At 35.1% G+C, this 21,313-nt stretch overlaps 2 protein-coding genes across 4 annotated transcripts in view; one reads left to right on the plus strand and one right to left on the minus strand.

Annotated features, from left to right (window-relative positions):
* The window catches only part of IFT74 (intraflagellar transport 74), a 315,492-nt gene that overhangs the window by 409 nt on the left and 293,770 nt on the right, over positions 1-21,313 (plus strand). For all 3 annotated transcript variants that reach the window (XR_014796263.1, XM_084898267.1, XM_084898268.1), the window contains exons 2-8: positions 1,521-1,658; positions 3,466-3,598; positions 5,594-5,642; positions 8,531-8,629; positions 8,776-8,836; positions 11,553-11,612; positions 13,119-13,180. Coding sequence is in view for 2 of the 3 variants with exons in the window: in XM_084898267.1 (XP_084754393.1) it covers positions 1,539-1,658; positions 3,466-3,598; positions 5,594-5,642; positions 8,531-8,629; positions 8,776-8,836; positions 11,553-11,612; positions 13,119-13,180 (584 nt within the window). In the remaining variant the exon portion in view is untranslated. The remainder of the gene's footprint in view (positions 1-1,520; positions 1,659-3,465; positions 3,599-5,593; positions 5,643-8,530; positions 8,630-8,775; positions 8,837-11,552; positions 11,613-13,118; positions 13,181-21,313) is intronic.
* On the minus strand, positions 13,195-20,165 carry LRRC19 (leucine rich repeat containing 19; the record flags this gene model as incomplete). The annotated part of the gene is made up of 4 exons (XM_084898275.1): positions 13,195-17,611; positions 18,500-18,688; positions 19,030-19,543; positions 20,085-20,165. The coding sequence occupies 4 exons, from the start codon at positions 20,163-20,165 to the stop codon at positions 17,283-17,285; spliced, it is 1,113 nt and encodes a 370-aa protein (XP_084754401.1). The 3' UTR covers positions 13,195-17,282.

A 21,313-nucleotide genomic window follows, 5' to 3' on the forward strand; every position in this document is an offset into this window, starting at 1 on the left:
GTTTCCCAAAATAATAGATGTATACCTGCCCTGTACAGCAGAGGGACTTAGCCATGTGACACTTCTTTATGTGTATTACCACGGCTGGTTTAGGGAAGATAGGGATAGTAATCACAGTTAGGAGCCAGGAGTTGTACATATGCTATCTGTAGTTTTAACAGCTCTGCAAGACAGAGGCTGTGGCCCCCTTCTGTTTTATAGCTGAGGATGCACCCCCAGAGGTGGTAACTGTCAGAGCTGAAGTTCATATCCTTTATCTTTCTGGAGCCAAAAGCCAGGTTTCTCTGAGTATGTATGAATAACCCCCAAATTAGTGGCTTTTTTGTTACTGGACTCCTTCCGTTTATATTGCCACCTAGGACTGATCTCATACTGTGCTTTTATCATGATAGAAAGCAGTGGCAAAGAAAATGAGGTAGAAATCTGATACACTGTAAATTTTATTTTTTAGAAAATTTTTAAATTGATTTTAGAGGGAAAGAATCATTGATAGGATGCCTCCTGCGCGCCCCCTACTGGGGATCCAGCAGCAACTCTGGCATGTGCCCTGTCCAGGAATCCAACCTGGATTCCTATAGCCATGCTCAACCACTGAGCAACACTTTGGCTATTGTACACTTTCTTAAAGGTATCAGGAAAGCTAGAGTAAGGTTGTGTAATTCTGCTGGAAACAAAGGTTTATTGGTGTTAGCTTTTTTTGGGAGAAATCATTTTGACCATAGGCCTTGTCTGCCTTTCAAAATGTTATTTCATAAAATTCCCTTTTCCGTTTGAAGTAATAACTCTCTTACTTTGTCCACCTAGTTCAAAATGGCAAGGAAATAGAACCATAGAGCTAGCTGGAATGGGAAGATTTTCAGTTTGGTGTGAAGATACTAATAGGAAGTGATAATGGGATATCTGAGTAGAAACTTCCAGTAAACAGTTGAAAATTTAAAATTGGTGCCCAGGTTAAAGGACACACCTGGAGACATTGATTTATGATAATCAACGTAGTTAGAGTTACAAGAAAAAGGATGAACGATTATAGAATAAAAGCAATCCAAGCAGTGGGCATGGAGTGTAGAAACTGAGAAATCATTTTAGTTCAAGAAATGATGTTTCTTTTTTTTTTTTTTTAATTGATTTCAGAGAGGAAGGGAGAGGGATAGACAGAGACATCAATGATGAGAATCATTGATTGGCTGCCTTCTGCATGCCCCCCACTGGGGATTGAGCCTGCAACCCAGGCTTGTGCCCCTGACTGGAATTGAACTTGGGACCCTTAAGTCCACAGGTCAATGCTCTATCCACTGAGCCAAACCAGCTAGGGCAGTTGTTGTAGTAAATGATTTCATGGTTCTAAATGGGACATTAATATCAAATTTGAACAAAATTAAATCAGGCTTTGTAGTAATACCTGGAATGGCAATTTACAAGAAAAATCATTGTGGATTTTTGAAGGAAGGGTATGTGAGTCACTAGTGTCTAGCTATAGAAGATATCGAAGGAGAATTGAACTATTCCTTGTCTCTGAACAGTGGTTAACGTGAACAAACATGGCCAGTAATCACAAACCAGCAGCCGCTCGCCCTGTTTCCCGAGGTGGAATCGGGTTGACAGGAAGGCCTCCTTCTGGAATCCGACCCCCATCAGCAAACATTCGAGTGGCAACTGGAGTAAGTTTAAAATCTATTGAATTCTTGTGCATATATCTTGGTAAAGTTGTCTATAATAATAAATTCTTGCTTGCTCTTCTTTTTTTTTTTTTAAATATATTTTATTGATTTTTTACAGAGAGGAAGGGAGAGAGATAGAGAGCTAGAAACGTCGATGAGAGAGAACCATCGACCAGCTGCTTCTTGCACACCCCCTACCGGGGATGTGCCCGCAACCAACATACATGCCCCTGACCGGAATCAAACCTAGGACCTTTCAGTCCGCAGACCGATGCTCTACCACTGAGCCAAATTGGTTTCTGCATTGCTCTTTCTTTACTTTATGAACAGGCTGACTACATATTTGTTTTTTGAAAATGTTGAGAAGTATAAAAGTGGGACAATGTCTGGAAGACACTGTAGAGCACATGTGTCAAACACAAGGCCCGCGGGCCAAATCCAGCCCGCCAGGCCTTGCAATGTGGCCCGCACAGCGCTGTCATCACTGCACTCCGCTGTCAGTTTATGACATTGTCAGTTTATGACTGTTCAGTAAACCATTCGGCCCGCGATTTAGGCTGGATTTTAGATTTTGGCCCCTTCTCTGTTTGAGTTCGACACCCCCACTGTAGAGAGAAGAGGCATGCCCATGCTGATATGCAAATGTATTTTAAAACTACAAGTATGCAAGTAGTGTAGTGTATTAGTGTCAAAATCAAATGAAATGGATAGACCAGAAACAGAATCAAGACATGTAAAAATTTAATTAATGACTAAGCTGGCATTTCAAATTAGTTGAAAAAGCATGGAGTATTCAGTAGTGCATTCAAATGACTGAAAACCATTTGTTTTTAAAAAATTGATCCCTTCCTCATTCATAATTTTAGATATGTTAGAAACTTTAAATTTAAAAATGGGGAAATCATAAATGTATAAGAGGAAAATATAGGGAAATATTTCATATAAACTTAGTATGGGCTCCAACTTTGTAAAATGACACAAACACTGAAAAAGAGGGTATTTTTATATTTTAATTCATCATATTGAAAACACTGTTGAACAGCTAAAAGAAAAATGACAAACTGGTAAAGGAATATTTGCAATATACATGTCATACATAGAGTTCAGAATATTTTAAGATGTTCTGTGTTAAAGTTATAAACCAATCTAAATTCAATGAGATTTCTTCTGGTGGTAGTGTGTGTGTGTGTGTGTGTGTGTGTGTGCACACGCATGGGGGATATCATTATAAACTAAATTTTATCTAAAACAATAAGAAAGTACGATAGTTTAATATAAAAATATCTTATAAATAATAAGTAAAACAATGTTCTTGTTGCCACAGCAGTCTAGAAACTCTAACAAATACTAAGAGCTTATATAAGAGTAGAGGCCTGGTGCATGAAATTCATGCACTTGTGGGGGGAGTCCCCTCAGCCTGCCCTGCTCCCTCTCACAACTGGGAGCCCTGGGGGGATGTCCGACTGACGGCGTAGGCCCACTAAGCCATCAGGAGGCAGGAGAGGCTCCCAGCACTGCCGCTGTGCTCGCCAGCCATGAGCCTGGCTTCTGGTTGAGTGGCGCTCCCCCTGTGGGAGCACACTGACTATCATGAGACAGATCCTGCATTGAATGTCTGCCCCCTGTGGTCAGCTCGCCTCATAGTGACTGCTCATTCCACCATTCAGTTTATATGAAATATTTCCCTATATTTTCCTCTTATACATTTATGATTTCCCCATTTTTAATATTCTCTTTTTGTTCTTAATAGAAAGAGTTACAGTGCTTCACAATGTTTATTAAAAGTGAAATCTTGTCTGTTATTTAGATATCACCTGGAACTGCAAGACCAGGCTCCCGTGGTGGCCTCATAGGGACAGGAGTTCTGTCTTCTCAGATTAAAGTTGCAGATCGTCCAGTAACACAACAAGGTTTGAGTGGAATGAAAACTGGGATTAAAGGTATCTATTTTAAGAAGATGAATACATTTTAATAAGAAATATTGTAGTACCATATTACTAAATCAGAATTACAGAGTGAAAGAGGCATTTTTACTCATTTCTTATTCTGTGATTCACAAAATAAGAGAATAACATTATTAACTGCAGAGTTATTCTATATGATAAAAGGCTATATTGCAAATCCACAGGGGGAGCACTGCTCAGCTAGAAGCCAGGCTCACAGCTGGCAAGCCCAGAGGCGGTGGTAGGAGCCTCTCCCACCTCTGCAGCAGTGTTCTGGATGTCCCACTGACAGCTTAAGCCCGCCCTAAGTCATCAGTCAGACATGCCCCGAGGGCTCTTGGTCTGCAAGAAGGCGCAGGCCAGGCTGAGGGATTTTTCCCCTCCAGTGCACAAATTTTGTGCACCGGGCCTCTAGCTTACATATGTGAAATATTTTTATCTTCATTTCTAAACATGGAGGTTTGGTACAAATTCAAAAAATTTGAAATAAATTGAAGAAAAGCTTAAGAATAAAAACAAACAAACAAAAAAGGCATAACAATACACTATATTATGATTCAAATAATTGGTCACACACACACGCATACATATATCAATATATGTATATAAAAGCATGGTGAATTGTTTTATTTTCTATATTTGTGGCAAAGGATTTATCAGGAATGAAGATATTTCATTGGTACAGAATTAACTATAAGATATTATAATACCCTTTATAATATTGTATATCATGCCTTTTAGGAGACTTCATTTTCTTACTTGTATTATAACAAACTTAGCTCACAAAATATTAAAAACCAATAGATTATTTAGAAATGCTTGGTTAATCAATACTGTGGGGAAAAATGAGTCAAAACTATGTAGTTGTTTAGTCTTTAAAACTCTATTCATGGAAATGTTTGGGTGTTTAATATTACCATATAACTTATTAAACATTAACAGTAGAAACATATGAAATTATATAAATAATTCAGTAAAGAAAGGTAGGGGAGGGTGGGTGGATGGGAAGAGATCAATCAAAGAACTTGTATCATGTATACATAACCCCTGGACACAAACAATAGGATGGTGAAGGCCTGGGTGTGGGGGTGAGAGGTCAGTGGGGGGAAAATATGTAATATGTAATACTTTCAACAATAAAGATTATAAGATAATTCAGTAAATATTTGTACTTTATTAATTTCTCCTTCAAAACAGGACCCAATATCATTTAGTCAGTTTCTACCAATATATTGCAAAGCCTTGTGTAAACATTTTTATTGTTACCGTTATCTGTTGTGATTTTGTCCTGACCTATTCTAGTGTCCCATTTCCCATCCTAATAAGACATTCTCTCCCTCTCCTCCCCTAAGACCTCCCTAGCTTTACACCTCACACCTTGCAGGGCACTTTATCTGACTCAAGATTTGGGACATTTAACCTAGGAGTACTTTCTGTAGTCCTTCTGAAATATAAGATCATGTGTATAAAAAAGTCTCTGAGACAAATTATGAAAAATCATCATCTCTTGCATTGAGAAGTTCAGTCTAAATCTGCACTGTCCATCATGCTAGCCAATAACTACATGTAGCTATTTAAATGTAAATTAATTAAAATTAAGTAAAATAAAACTTGAGTTTCCCAATAGCTCCAGTCACATTTCAAGTGCTGGTAATCCCATTTATTGGGCAGTACTTATATAGAATATTTTCTTTATTGCAGAAAGTTCTCTTTGATAGCCCTTTTCTAGACTCTCTTTGACCCAGTTTCCATTCAGTCAACCTGTGTCTTAAGCCCATTTTTTGTGGCTTTACTCAAGTTTCTATTATATCATAATGGTAAGACATTAGTTCTCATTTCCATTTCAATTATTCTTATTGATTATCTGATTTATTGGCACATTCATGAGGACTGTCAGAGAATTGTGTGGTATAATTCTGTGTGTGCTTTTAATTTGCTGTTTTGGTGGCATTTTCAAACTGAATACTAATGCTTAAAAAACATTTTTTTTAGGTCCCCAGAGGCAAATTTTAGACAAATCTTATTATCTTGGGCTTCTTCGGTATGTTAAATAAATGTTTTTTTTTCTAGACATTACATGAAGTTTTAACTGTTGTACTTATTAAGATAATTAGGCATATGTTGATCTATAAGAATTATTTTGTGTTCTAACATAACTTTTGGATAATTTGGCTGTATTACAAAATGCATGTATAATGCAATTAGGCTGAGATTTTAAATTTTATATATTTGCATGTAAGCTATATATTTCAAGTTCACTTTTAAAATCTTTAAAGATAAAAATAATATTTTTATGCTTCTTTCAATACTTGTTCTGAAATACTATTGAAATGTCACCAGTTACATCTAACAAGAAAATTAATATATATATTTTATTAAATATATATATATTTTTATAAAATTAAATATATATATTTATTTGTAAACATTACTTAATGCAACGTTTTACCTAAATATATAGTGTCCCAAAAAATGTATATGCACTTTGAAATGATTATAAAGTCAGTGTTTATTAATATACAGTTCATTTTCAAAATTTAAAAATGTCTATGGAAATAAATATTTTTTTTGTTGTTGTTAATGCCTATTTTTAAATTGATGACCGTTCTGGTTCAGACACTGCTGATTATGTGAAGCAATGCAATTGCAAATATCCTGAATCTTTTTGGCTCGGCTTGTGTGGCTCAGTGGTTGAGTGCTGACCCATGCACCAAGAGGTCTGGTTCTGTTCCCAGCCTGGGCACATGCCCAGGTTGTGAGCTTAATCCTTGGTGGAGGGGTGGGAGCAGGTATGCAGAAGGCAGCTGATCTATGTTTTTCTCACATTGATGTTTTTCCCTCTCTCCGTCTTTCTAAAAAAATCCATACAAACAATAAATCCATGAAAACAGTATGGCTTGATGGTTGGAGGATTGAAGGCTCAATTCCTGGTCAAGGGCATTTGCCTGGATTGTAGGTTTGCTCCCTTTTCCCTGGTTGGGGTGTGATCAGGAGGCAGCCAGTCAACGTGTCTCTCTCATATCGATGATGTTTCTCACTCCCTCCCTCCCCCGCTCTCTTCCTTCCTTCTACTCTCTAAAAGCAATGGGAAAAATGTCCTCTGTTGAGGATTAACAAAACAAAAATTTCAATAAAAATGTGTTTTTTAAAAACAGAATCATTTCGTTGGGTATTTGTGCACCCTCAATTTGTTAACTTTTGCTAGTTTTATACCATAAACTTTACCTTTATACACACACACACACACACACACACACACACACACACACACACATATATATATATATATATATATATATATATATATATATTTGTATTGATTTTTTACAGAGAGGAAGGTAGAGAGACAGAGAGCTAGAAACGTTGATGAGAGAGAAACACCAACCAGCTGCCTCTTGCACACCCCCTACTGGGGATGTGCCTGCAACCAAGGTACATGCCCTTGACCAGAATCGAACCTGGGACCTTTCAGTCCGCAGACCGACCCTCTACCACTGAGCCAAACCGGTTTCGGCTAAACTTTATCTTTTATGTAACCTCATAAAAAAGTCTAATAGATAAACCTTTGTTTGAAGCTTATTCTGGCTTCACCCTTTATTTTAAATCTGTCAAATCTGAAAACAAGTGAAAAGTGAGTTGTCAGCTGTTAAAATGTCTATACATTATTTTTTTTGGGGGGACCTGTGTTCCAAAAAAATGTATACACATTCTGAGTAATTATCTTTCAATTGCCTATCTTTCATTGCATTTTCAAACTTCCAGTAGCATTTTAGGATGAATTTTATTTGTTCAAAGCTAACTAGTAGACTGGCTAAAAAGAAAGAAACATCAACTGAAATGTCAGCGGTTAAAGTGTGTATACATGTTTTTGGGACACCCTGTGGATTTGGTGAGTTGTTACAAATGTGGCCTAATTTTAATTAATTCCTAAGCTTTGTTATATGTCTCTATGCAGCTCTAAATCAAGAACATATGTCTTATTTTCTACCTACTTTTTTCCTCTGCTCAGATATCCTACTATCTTATTTCCATTTTCCCATTTTACTTTATTTTCTTCTTTGCTCCTCATCTATACCTTCTTTCTCTCTTATTTCTACTTCACCTAATCCTTCTATTGTGTCCTAAAAGTTCATTTTTCTCTTAGTCCTTCTTGATTGTTTTCTCGATTACGTGAGGCTTTTGATTCTCCAACTTCTAGTATAAAGAGAAGTCTGTTTTCCTCATCTACCCTTGAAGCTAACATCAATGAGAAAGTGAGGCCATCATTGTATAGCATCTCTTTATAGCCAGCCACTTTTTATTCAAAAGAAGGAAACAAAATAAAGCCATTTGTCGTCATTGCTTGCCTCTCTTCTCCAAGATTTGTGATTCTGCACCAAAGAAGAGTAGTTCTAGCTACTTGTGTAATTGTTTGATTCTAGAGCAGTGTTCAACTGGTGGTGATTTTGCTTCCGAGGGAACACTTGCCAATTTTAAACCCATTTTTGGTTGTCATAATTGAGATTCGGAGGATATGCTATTGGCATCCAAACTAGGGATGCTGTTAAACATCCTACACAGCAGAGGATGGTCCCCCCACCCCATGCCAAGGTTTTGCTTAGTCAGTCATCTCACTCTTGAGACACCCTGTCCTAGAGGGAAGCAGGAGCTGTGAGAGTGACAGGCATCTACTTCTGTCTCTGGATTGTACCAGTTTGATCAGGTTTCCATTCTGGTCCTATGTCATCTTTCTTATTGAGTAGAAAATCTACGTTAGCTTTTTATCCGTTGGGATATACCTCATTCTTAAATAAGCCACTGAAATTATTTTTAAGTGAAATTTCACAAAACCATTTATATTATTATTACACATTTATGAAAAGTTTTTTGTTTGATTAGAAAGTTTTTTCTTGACTAAAAGTATTGCTGACTTATTTTTTTTTCATTTAGAAGTAAAATAAATGAACTTACAACAGAAATCAATAAACTTCAGAAAGAAATAGAAATGTACAATCAAGAGAATTCAGTTTATTTGTCATATGAAAAGAGGTGAGTAATTTTGCAGCTAAAATATGCAAGATCTTTTTATCAGTAGCATTTAATGTGATATATTTCAGGACTTTTATACTGAATTTGTTCATAATGTTCATTTGTTTATTTATGTATTTATAAGTGTATTTATTTTATGCTTGCAGAGCTGAGACTTTAGCTGTTGAAATCAAAGAGTTTCAAGGACAACTAGCAGACTATAACATGGTATTTGCTTTTTCATAGAGATTTTCTTTTTTTTTTCTTTTTTTTTTTTTTAATAAGTTTTTATTTTTCATATTATTACAAATGTTCCTTTCCCCCCCACCCCCCACCATTGCTCTCCTCCACCAGGTTCCCACCCCACCCTCTGCCCTTTCCCCTCTCCCCATTGTCCTCATCCATAGGTGCACAGTTTATGTTCAGTCTCTTCCCACGCCCCCCTCTCCCCTTTTCCCCAAGAATCATCAGTTCACTCCCCTTCCATACCTCTGATTCTATTATATTCAACAGTTAATATTGTTCATCAGATTTTTTTAATTTCCTTGGTTTTTAGATTCACTTGTTGATAATTACGTATTTGTTGTTCATAATTTTTATCTTTGTTTACTTTCTCTTCTGAAAGAACCCCCTTCAGCCATTCATATAATTCTGGTTTGGTGGTGATGAACTCCTTTAGCTTTTTTTTATTAGTGAAGCTCTTTATCTGGCCTTCGATTCTGAGTGATAGCTTTGCTGGGTAGCTTATTTTTGGCTGTAGGTTCTTGCTATTCATCACCTTGAATATTTCTTGCCATTCCCTTCTGGCCTGCATGGTTTCTGTTGAGAAGTCAGCTGACAATCGTATAGGTGTTCCTTTATAAGTTACTACCTTCTTTGCTCTTGCTTCTTTTAATATTCTCTCTTTATCTTTTGCTCTTGGAATTTTAATAATGATGTGTCTCGGTGTGGTCCTCTTTGGATTCCTTTTGTTTGGAGTTCTGTGCGCTTCCTGGACTTGTAAGTCAAATTCTTTCACCAGGTGGGGGAAGTTTTCTGTCACTATTTCTTTCAGTATGTTTTCGATATCTTGCTCTCTCTCATCTTCTGGGACCCCCATAATTCTGATGTTGGTTCGCTTGAAGTTGTCCCAGAGGTTTCTTACATTATCTTCAATTTTCTGGATTCTCTTGCCTTCTAGCTTCTGTGAAGGAGTGTCTTCTGGTTCTTTATGTTCCAAATCTTTGACTTGATTCTTGCGATCTTCCCTTCTGTTTTTAGGACTCTGTAGAATATTTTTTATTTCAGACAATGTATTCTTTATTTCTTGTTGATCCCTTATCATTTCTTGTTGACTCCTTATTAATTCTAGTTGATCTCTTTTCATATCCTCATAGGCCTTATCCATCTTTTCTAGGAAATTCTTGAAAAACCTTATAAGCGTAGATTTGAACTCTATATCCAGACGCTTTTTGTCCTCCATTTCTTTCGTTTGTGATCTATTTTGTTGTCGCATTTCGCAGTTACAGATGGGACGGGGTTTCAGGGTGGAGCCTGCAGCTTTGGCTTCCGTCAGCCCCGCCCTATGCGGGTCCTTCAGTGCTCGCTGCCGGCGCCTCTGAGAGAAAGGTGCCCTCGATTTTCGCCTGCTGCCAAACAGTCTATGCTCTCCCACAATGAGCCCGGTATTGGGGTTCAGTTCAGTTGGAAGTGGAGTTGGAGGTGGCGTTCACAGCAGTCTGGAGCCCCAGTCTCCTTCCCGTCAGGGCAATCCCGCGGCACAGCCTACCGTCCCTTCTCTGGGGGCAGTGTGCGCCTCCGGGACCTCCTTTCTCCGCTACCCCGGGGTTCCGACTTACAGCCCAGCTCCCTATGGCTGAGCCTGAGTCCCCGGGGTCTGGCCCAGAACTGGGGTTCAGAGCAGTCAGGGGCCCAGCACAGTCGGAGTGTTTATCTCCTTCCCGCTAGGGAACGCCCGCCAGGCACTCGGCCTCCCTCCTCTCCGGCTCCGTCCTCTTCGCGTGCGCTGCGTGTCTCCGTACCTTAGGCTTTTACAGCTTCTCCGTGCTTCCTTCTGGTTTTCTCCTTGCTTCTTGTTGTAGGATTTCCAGTCAGTCGACTTTCCTGTAGTTCTGGGTAATGTCCATTTTATATTTTAGTTGTATTTTATTAAAATTGTGTGCGGCTGCGGCTAGTTGCCTACCCGAGCAGCCATCTTGGATTCTCTCTCGAGATTTTCTTTGAATATTTTTATTGCTTTTTACCACTTAAAAATGTGTTATTTTAAATACCAAATAATATGTGGATACATGCATATTGTAAAAGATTAAAACTATAGAAAGTATGGAGATTAAAGTGTTGTGGTCTTGGCCTGGTAGCTCATCTGGTTAGAGCACTGTCCTGATTCGCAGGGTTGCAGGCTTGATTTCTGCTTAGAACACATACAAGAAGCAACAAAATGACATCTCTCTTTCCTCTTTTTTCCTCTCTCCCTTCTTCTCGCTCTCTAAAAGTCAATAAAAAATTAATAAATAATTTACATTTTTACTGGTGTAATTTAAAACAGTTAACATCCATCTCCCTTGGGGGAGAGGGGAGGGAGGGAGGAAGAGTTTGGAGGGTCGTTAAAGAGATCTTCTCCAAACTTTTTTCTTCTCTGGACCTTTCTTTATAAGCTCAGACATCTCAGAGCAGGCAAAACTCTTCAAGGTACAATCTGCAGGAACAGTAGTAGTTCATTATTGCTTACTTTTTATATTACTAAAAATGTAGTTTACTGATTGGCCAAAAGCACAGTATATGCTTACTTAGGTAGCTTACTATTTGTTTTTACCTTAGGAGATAAAATACTTAGAAGTAGTCATACTTAGATGAGTATTATTTGTAAGATTGAATACCTATATGATGGATTAAGAGAAATTTTATACACTAATAGAATGTATTTTTTGTGTATTTTTATTTTTAGTTGGTAGATAAACTTAATACCAATACTGAAATGGAAGAAGTAATGAATGATTACAACATGGTAAGAAAATTTATGAGCTGTAGATCAATTTAGATCATATCCTCCAAAATAAAGCATTTATAGCTAGAAATAGTTTGATGAAACCTTATGGACCTTAGAGATAGGTATTACTCTAATCCCAAATACCACTATTATAATTGAGTTCCTTAGTTGTGCTTTTAAAATTATTTCCGGTTCTCCTAAGTGGATGATACCATAGTGTCTTTCAAAAGGCTATGTTTTAACAGGTCCTGCATTTAGCATTAGTTAGGGAGTCCCATCCACATTTTCTTATATACACATTAATTTGCATATAAATTTATTTGATTTAATATTTGCATAAATGGAACTGAGTACTCAATGGATATATTATGGTACCTGTATAGAGTTTTATAAGAAAGCGGGAAAAACAAATAGTTATATGATGTCAGACATTAATACTACTTTTGATTGGTAAATGAGATGTTAACATCTAGTTTATTTGAATTATAAACACTTGGATGAAAATAACAAGCAACTTATAACTTACATAGCTTATCATTTATTTACACATTCAAAGTTCTATAAAATCATCTATAATAATAAAAGCGTAATATGCTAATTAGACCAGACAGCCGGATGGCCTTCTGGATGAAGCTTGGGCTGTGAGGGCCGAGGCAAGCCATGGCGGCTGTGAAGGTGGAGCCCCTTGCACAAATTTCATGCATCGGGCCTCTAGTAGAATTTATAAAATTTTCTAAATTGGGTTCTAAAAGCATGATAACTTAGTGAAATTATTCTTGGCTTTTAGAACACAGAAGTCCCAATTGGAAAACTATTTTAAAAAAAATATATTTTATTGATTTTTTCACAGAGGAAGAGAGAGGGATAGAGAGTTAGAAATATCTATGAGAGAGAATCATTGATCAGTTGCCTCTTGCACACCCCCTACTGGGGATGTGCCCTCAACCAAGGTACATGCCCTTGACCGGAATGGAGCCTGGGACCTTTCAGTCCGCAGGCAGATGCTCTATCCACTGAGCCAAACCGGTTTTGGCTGGAAAACTATTTTTAATGCGAAATGTAAAAAGCAAAAACTTCTCTATGTGTTTTGTCAGTTATTTGGGGTAGATCCAAATTCTAGACTGAATATGTACAGGTAGAGTCAATTAGGAGTGCTCAGGTAAAATGCTGAATTATTTAAGAATAAAATTTGTGTTGTGTCTAAATTTAACATATTATTAACCAACTGTGGAGGACCCAATAAATACTTGAGATTTTTATTTTATAAATTAAGTTTACTTTGGAACATTTGACAAAATGAATACTTTTGATGTGAGATTACCATGCCTGTGAAAAAGACTAAAAAATATCTGGTATGCTAATTTGTTAATTGAAATAAATACTACATATTTAAAAAAATTTTTCATGTGGCCTTAGAATTATTATAATAATCTCTCATTTAGTTCACAACCTGAATAACCTTTAAATAGTTTGATTTAAATGGCAATTTCTTATTCGTCACTGATGTGTTAACTCTTTATTTAGCTTAAAGCTCAAAATGATCGAGAAACACAAAGTATGGATATCATATTTACAGAAAGACAAGCGTAAGTACAATCGATATAGAAATAAAACATTTATAAGTGAGTTGTATTAGGTAGTTTAACTTCTGAGTCATGTACTTCCTTACTGATTTTCTTGTTTTTCCCGGTTGCATTTTTTAATTGAAAAAAGTTGAATATTTGCAATGTAAATTATTATATACACAGCTATTATCTTTATTTACTACTAAGTACTGAAATTCTGTACAAATAAAAGCCCTATATAGATTAGATAGATATAATTTCTGCTTCTCAGAGTTTAAAAGTTTTAAGTTGGATCAAACATCCTTATCTCTACGGTTTATAATTTTAACCTGGGCTTTTTAACTAATTTGAAGTATGAGATTTAAACCCCCGTCTAATGAAAGGCACATTACTTGTAGTAATTCATTATCTCATATATTATCCAATTATTAATTGATAATAACTAGACTAAATCCACATCATATATTTAGATTATATGTGCATCTTTATATATAACTGGTTAAAGATTAAATACCAAGGGAATTATGGCAGTAACACCAATGCCTATAAAATAATAAGTGGATATCCATTTGGGCTACAATAATATCATATCATAGATTGGGTATTTTATAAACATCAGGAGTTTATTGTTCACAGTTTTGGAGATAGGGAAATTCAAGATCAAGGCACCATGTGGTCCCTTTCCTTGGAGCCTTCTGGCTGTGTCCTCTCCGGGTGGAAGGGTCTGGGGAGCTCTGCATCTCTTTATAAGGGCACTAATCTCATTCACGAGGGCTCTATCCTCATGACCTGCTCACCTCCCAAAGTCCCCACCTACTAATATCTTAGTACCTTTGGGGGTTAGGATTTTTACAACAAACTTTATAGAAATGCAAATATTCAGACAACAGCAATGGTTAACATAATTTTCTTCATCTGCATTTTGACCTTAAATATTGTCTAAGGCAATACAAACATAGATGAGCTATTTTGTACATACATTTACTACCTACATTTTGCCCCCAAAATATATCAATAATAATCTCTTTGAGAGCAAGGATAATAATTTACCAAAATTACCAAAATTCTGTAACACCAAATATACTGTCATGTTACCTCTGCAGTAAATATTTAATGAAAACTAGGATGTTAGAATATAATAATAAAACTTTTGAAAGATTTATTTGATACTCCTGTAAAATGGTGTCTGAACAATTACATAAACTGGGAGTGTCTTCCCTTGTACAAAAAAAAAAAATTCCACATTCCTGGTGACCCAGCTCTTACATGAAAACTTTCCTTTTTGTTATTGTTGTTCTATTATTTAGTACAAATAGTTATCATTTACTTTATATAAGATACTCTTCTAGGTTCTTAAAGAATAAGAAATAATAAGCTGTAGCCCACTGAAGACCTTGTGATATTTATAATATTTATGTCCTCATTTATTTCATCATTTATCTATAAACTTACATAATATCTAGGTCAGATTTGTAAGTATTATATGTACATGCTTCATAGATAATTCATCCTAAATGATAAATCATAGGTTGTAACTTTGAGAATGTTATAGATTTTCTATTTCTATTTTGTTCATTTGGTTGAAGAAATAGTTCTTAAAATATACAAGTTTGTTCTAAAAATGTCAGCAGTTTCAAAACTTCAGATCTATAGTTTGTAATTGAGGCTGAATGAAATAGGTTCTCCTGACCCTTTCAAGAAGAAATTTAAGTTATGAACAAAAGTTATTTTATGAAGTTTACTTTTATATGCAGCAGTAGAATAGATTTATTGTATGTATTAAGCAAATAACCAAAATCTCAATAACACAAAGATCTACCTTGATACCCCTCATTCAGAGGGAGCAGGAAATGCCATACCTTTCGAAGGAAGGTGTAAAAAACTTCTGTTTTCACGCTCTTCTACCTTAATCTCACCATTTAGTATGGTATGACCATCTGGTTTATTATTGAACATCTATTCACAAGTTGGTTATAATATATAGCCTCAATATATTACTACAATTCTTACACACCTGACTTTAATTCAGTTACATACAGCTGCATGAGCTAACGATTCTTTTCAACTTCTGATGTAGATACTTTTCTAGTTTGGTATTAGTCAAGATCAGTTATCTTTTAAAAACATATGTAATTACAACTTTAAGCCCATTTATGTATTTTTTTTTAGTCAGATATTTATTGACTACCCAATATTCATTTAGAAGAGATTAATGTGGTCTTTACTGATTCATAATTTCATTTTACTCTGCTTCTCAAATATTAATATTTTCCTCTTAAATTATGACATATTTGGTAAAATGATAGATTATTTAGAAAAAGATTCTTCATGTTTCTATTATCTCATTTATACTTGAGATTGAAAATAATGAAGTATAAAGAAAATAGTATGCATAAAGCACTTATATTCTTTAATGAATATTGAAAACATTTTGATAAACACAAGCAAATATGCATGATAAATGAGTTCATTTTCTATTTCACTGGGTATATCATCCTAAACATTTTTTGTTTTCATCATAGACATTTGAACTGAATTTATGTATTGATACAACCTTTAAAATGACTGCGGAATGTAACGTACATGTACATTATTTGTAGTCTCCTTTTTTTCTAAGAAAGTACCAAGTAAATACACATTTTTAAAACTGCATTATAGAGAAATTTGAACAAAAATAAAATAATATACTATTGTCCTGTGTACCCGTGACCCTGCTTCACCTATCCACAACCAACTCTGCTTCATCTATACCTTTAGCCATTGTTCCCTTTTCTGTACCATGAAAAAAGTCTAAAACATCATTTCATCCATGAATACATTTCAGTGTTTTAGAGATATTTCCTGTAAAAGATAGAGATAAATACATTTAACCTTCCCACATATGATAGATTTTTTCCTCTCTCTCTTTTTTATTAAGGTATTATATGTGTACATATCTTACCATTGACCCCCCCCATATGATATATTTTGTTACAGTTTGTAATGCCACTGTTTCCATTAAATTAATAAAATTGTGATTATAGCCAATTGATTAGAAGGAGTTGACTTTTATACTCTTCCTATAATAGTCGCAAGGCCAGTGTTTTTTAGACTATGTTCTTTGGACCCTTATTGTGCTATGAGCTCTTAGTAGCCATACCTCAAAGAAAAGTTGGAAAATTCTTGATACTTTGCCTTTAGCTTAATAAAATTTTGGATGAGTCCCATATAGTAAAGAATCTTGTTTCACTTTGTTTAAACCTAATATTTCCTTTAGTAATTCTTTAGTAATTTGACCATTTACATATTTTCCCCCTATTAATACTTCTGACTGTTCTCTGGAAATTGATGTTCTAGAAAATAGTTTGGGAAACATTCCTTCATGATCTGGTTCCCAAACAGTTGTTCATGGACCAACTGAAGATTTCTCAGCCCTAATACAACTTATTTGAATAGAAATCTCCCTAAGAGAGGCAGACATATGTATTTTTTAAAATAAGATTATTTATAGATAATTTTGATACCCTGCATGTGGTGACAAACTTTATAACCCAGATCAGTAGTAATTTATTAGGGATTATGCCTCGACATTGTGCTATGCTCTAAATTGCTACTAAGTTTTCAGAGAATTATTGTGCTAATTCAGGAAGCATTAAGAAAATGTTTTCTAATTCTTTGAATTCATTCTGTGAGCATTAAAAAAAATCAATCCAAGTGCATTGTCAGTTTAAGCTATCTCTGTTCCTTACTCTGACTCATGATATAAATCCAAAATCTTTCTCTACTGATTCCAATAAGTAAAACTTGAATATAACTTATTTGTATTATATCCAATATCTGAACTAATATGAGAATCAGTTTATTTTAATTAATAAATAACTTACTTTAGGCTTTTTTTTTTTTTTTTACTAGTATATATGGTCTTCTGAATACTGCTGAGAATAGTATTGTAACTGTTAGCTACCAAGGAGTGTCAGTTACTGTATTTGGATACCAATGAGAAAAACATAATTTTATGATATTAATATGTGTTGCAATTAATATGAAGGTCTACTAGCTATAGTTAGGTATATCACACATAAAAATCTCCATGTCTAAACAGTGAACTGGTAACATGATTAAAATAATCAAAAATTGAAAGAAATTAATTTTCTTTACATAATTCATGAGTATCTATGTATTTATCTTCAATAAACCCATCATCATCCACTACAAATGAATGTAGTTGTTCAAATATTACTGTAGTATCTTCAGAGTTTGTATCTGGTATCTGTGAAAGGGAACTTGGATTTTGGGTAAAACCATCTTCATAGGTTTCTACTTCATGTTCTTCCAGGTGATGATGTTTATAATTAATCAGAGAATTATACCATATTGGCAATTTGATAGCAATAAAAATGAGGAGAGAAGTCACCAGTACAGTCAATACAACACCAACAAGAAAAGCCCAGCTTTTTCCAAGAGGTCCACGTTCTTAAATAGGATACAGAGACAGAGAGAATGAGAGAGGGAGAGAGGGAAGATATTGTGTTATAATAAAATGACAACAAAAATTACAGATCTTAATAACTCCCCAATATTGGTATTAGAAATGAATGTACTTTATAATTTTCTTTAAGCAAAAGTTAATAAAACTACAACATAAAGATATAAAGGTATTTCCTAGAGTGGTAAAAGAATAACTCCTGTCTTTACAGGTATTGTTTATCCATTTACCTGGGAACATTATAAGAATTGTGACTTGCCCTGGCGATTTGGCTCAGTGGTTAGAGTTGGCCTGCAGACAGAAGGGTCGGGGTTCGATTCAGATCAAGGGCTCAGACCTTAGTTACAAGCTCCATCCACAGGCCTCCATCCCCTGGACAGGACATGTGAGGGAGGCAACCAGTCAATGTGTCTCTCTCACATTGATGTTTCTCTCTGTCTCTCTCTCCCCCTTCCTTCTCCTCCCTCTAAAACTTAGTGGAGAAATATCCTCAGGTGAGGATTAACAAAACAAAAGAGTTGTGGCTTTACTACCGTGTTTCCCCGAAAATAAGACATCCTCCGAAAATAAGACCTAGCGCATGGAAAGATAAGACATCCCCTGAAAATAAGACCTACCGCAACTTTGGGAGAAAAAATTAATATAAGACACTGTCTTATTTTCGGGGAAACAGGGTAGTTAAAATTAAGCCTAAGAGTAGTTAAATAATATGCCTAGTGGCATTTGCCTGATAATTAGCAGAGCCTGTTTTGGAAACCCAGTATTTTGTAAATCTTTTGTTGACATGAGGAATTTTACATTGTTTCTAGTAACTTAAAATTTAAATTTTACTATGCTATCTTCAGCATTGTTAATATTCAATACCAGTACATTACCTGAATTTCTTGTTAAGTTGTTCAAAGAGCTATTAAATGTTGAGTTGCTAATAGACTGAAAATTAGTCTGAAGGTCTTCAGTTATAGGTGAAGGAAGTTTTGAGTAGCATTCAGCTTTGTAAGGTACTGTTTTGATGCTGTAGCATTTCAGTTTATCTGGGTAGCTGCACATGGTGATGTTCTCATTTTCTAGTAAATCAAAGGATAAAATATGATTTATTATGGAAAATAAAATATTATGGTTAATAACATTTTATAGTTATTTAAATTAGAATTTTTGACATGTCATTATTGGGATTAAAAGAAACTCTTATTACCTAGCAACACAAGGGAAAGATGCACATATCTGTTTATTAAGTTACTTTATAAATGTAGCTTAAGTACAGTATCTATATGTTGTTTAGTTTGTAATAGTAAAGATGTTATTAAGATTGCAATGAAAATCTGGGGGAAATGGGAGATTTTTCTGGGGCGAAATAACCAAAAATAATCACATTTTGGTTTTGATTAATTTAATAATGATAGCTTACCTAATTTTACATTGCATGTGTTTAGCCAATTCTGCAAATTCAGTAAATTACAGGAGCAGTTCCATGGATTTCCATGTAAAACGATTAATTCCAGATGAAGCAGTTGTGGTACATCAAAATAGCTTATCAAATTGCCTTGCAGATTCAGAAGTTTCAGGTTTTTAAGAGGCACAAATATGTCAGGACTCAGTTGTAGTATTTTGTTCTGGCATAGATATAACTGTTTTAGTGTAGTTAAGCCTGTAAATGCACCCTGTTGAATTGTGTGGATGGAGTTTTGACAAATATTTAAAATTTGTAGGTTGGAGAGGTTACCAAAACTATTATTATATAAGATGGTGACACTGTTTTCAATCAAGTAGAGCTCAGTGAGTAAATAATACATCTGTAGAATACTTGTGTCTGTAATATTCAGAGTAATTTGGTTATAACTGAGATCAAGTATAGTAACCTCTTTATTGATATCCGCTGGAATCAAATAATAATTCTGTTTAGTGAAATTGCATTTGACTTCCTAAAAAATGAAAAAGAAATTTATTAATCAGAAAATATTAACAGAATTTTCTAAATTTCATATCCTAGCAATTAAATATTGGAAGGAAATAGTTTAGAAAAATATCTATTGTCTAATCTTCCAATATTATAGTTTGAAAAAGGAAAAGCAGATGCTTTTATTTCTTTATTGGGCTGAAATATTGAAGATTAAGGAAATTCTGATATATATAATTTGTTGAGCAAGGAGATTCTAGTTTGTCATATAGGTATCTTCCAACTGTTATTGTGTAATCATTATAGAAAGAAAGACTTTTGGTGTATTCCCATTTGTATATGTGAAAATACATGATGAATAATAATTCTATTAAAAAATGAAGTCTGCTTTTGTCAAATTAGAATCTGGCTCAGAGATCACAGATTTTGAATATACCCAGCTAACTAAAGAGTTAGTTTTGATGGCTTGGTTTAGATTTTTTGTTTCTTTGCTTTCTTTTATTACTTTGTCACATTCAAAGTGTACCTTTGAAAATATTTTCACTGTCTTAATTGTAAAAACTTACTGTTTTAAAAGTCTGGCTTTCATCTGATAATACTAGCACGAAGAAGGGCCAAAACAAGATCGGTATGCACGCGGCTCTCATACTGCAGGCCTGATGGGAAAGAGAGCCATGTCAGTAGGTGACTAGCACTTCCGAGATTACTGAAGACATTTTGCTTTCCTTTTTTCTTCTTTTAAATCTATTTTTTCTTAAAATATATAAAATGTGAAACAATTACACGTTCCATTTCTGTACTTTAATCTTCACAAAGTAGAAAGCTTCTGTGGAGAATGGAAGTATTTTTTTAAGTGTCTCATTAGTTTCTAGATCTATTGAAAATAAGGTCCAAAGTATATGTATTTATGTATATGTGCTTAAGTATACTCTCTTTCCTTTATATTTTTATCACCATTTATCTCCCCTATATCCTCTTTTACTTCTACCCCCACTTCCCATAATCACCACACTGTTGTCCATGTCAGTGAGTAGTATATTCTTATATTGCTATTTCTTGTTGTTGTTTTTTTATTTTTTTATTTTAGGTGTTCTTTGTTGGTATTATCCATTTACCTACAAGTGTAGGAGATAAGGGTCTTTGGTTCTCCTTCAAACACCCCCTACTTTCATCTCTAACACAAAAAATATATATACGTCCTGTCTCTTTAGTCTTCATACATAGTTACTTATAATTTAGGTTAGATGAGTATTCCATGTGTCACAAATGTGTAAATGTTATCAATGTCTGAGCCATATAATAGGATTACTTTTCTATTCCTGCTCACAATTTTTTTACTAAATTAAATCTTTATTTAAAAATGTGCTTTTTTATGTGCTTAGTTTTCTTTTTCTTCTTTTTTGAATGCATTTATACCCAAACGCTTCTTTAACAAATCGCCTAATGTTGTATGCATTTCTGATATTTAATCTGCTTAAAGAAGTATCTCCAGAGCCTGTTGCCATGCTGTGACCTGGAGGAGCTGGTGACTGTACCCTCTACACTAGGGGTGTCGAACTCAATCAGAGAAGGGGCCAAAATCTAAAATCCAGCCTAAATCGCGGGCCGAATGGTTTACTGAACAGTCATAAACTGACAATGTCATAAACTGATAGCGGAGTGCAGTGATGACAGCGCGGTGCGGGCCACATTGCAAGGCCTGGCGGGCTGGATTTGGCCCACGGGCCTTGTGTTTGACACATGTGCTCTACACAGACGCTGACCTCCACTCCCCTTCCGCCCTATGGAAGACATT

The sequence above is a fragment of the Pipistrellus hanaki genome (assembly GCF_964339955.1).
Source record: "Pipistrellus hanaki genome assembly, chromosome: 11".
Classification (NCBI taxonomy): domain Eukaryota; kingdom Metazoa; phylum Chordata; class Mammalia; order Chiroptera; family Vespertilionidae; genus Pipistrellus; species Pipistrellus hanaki.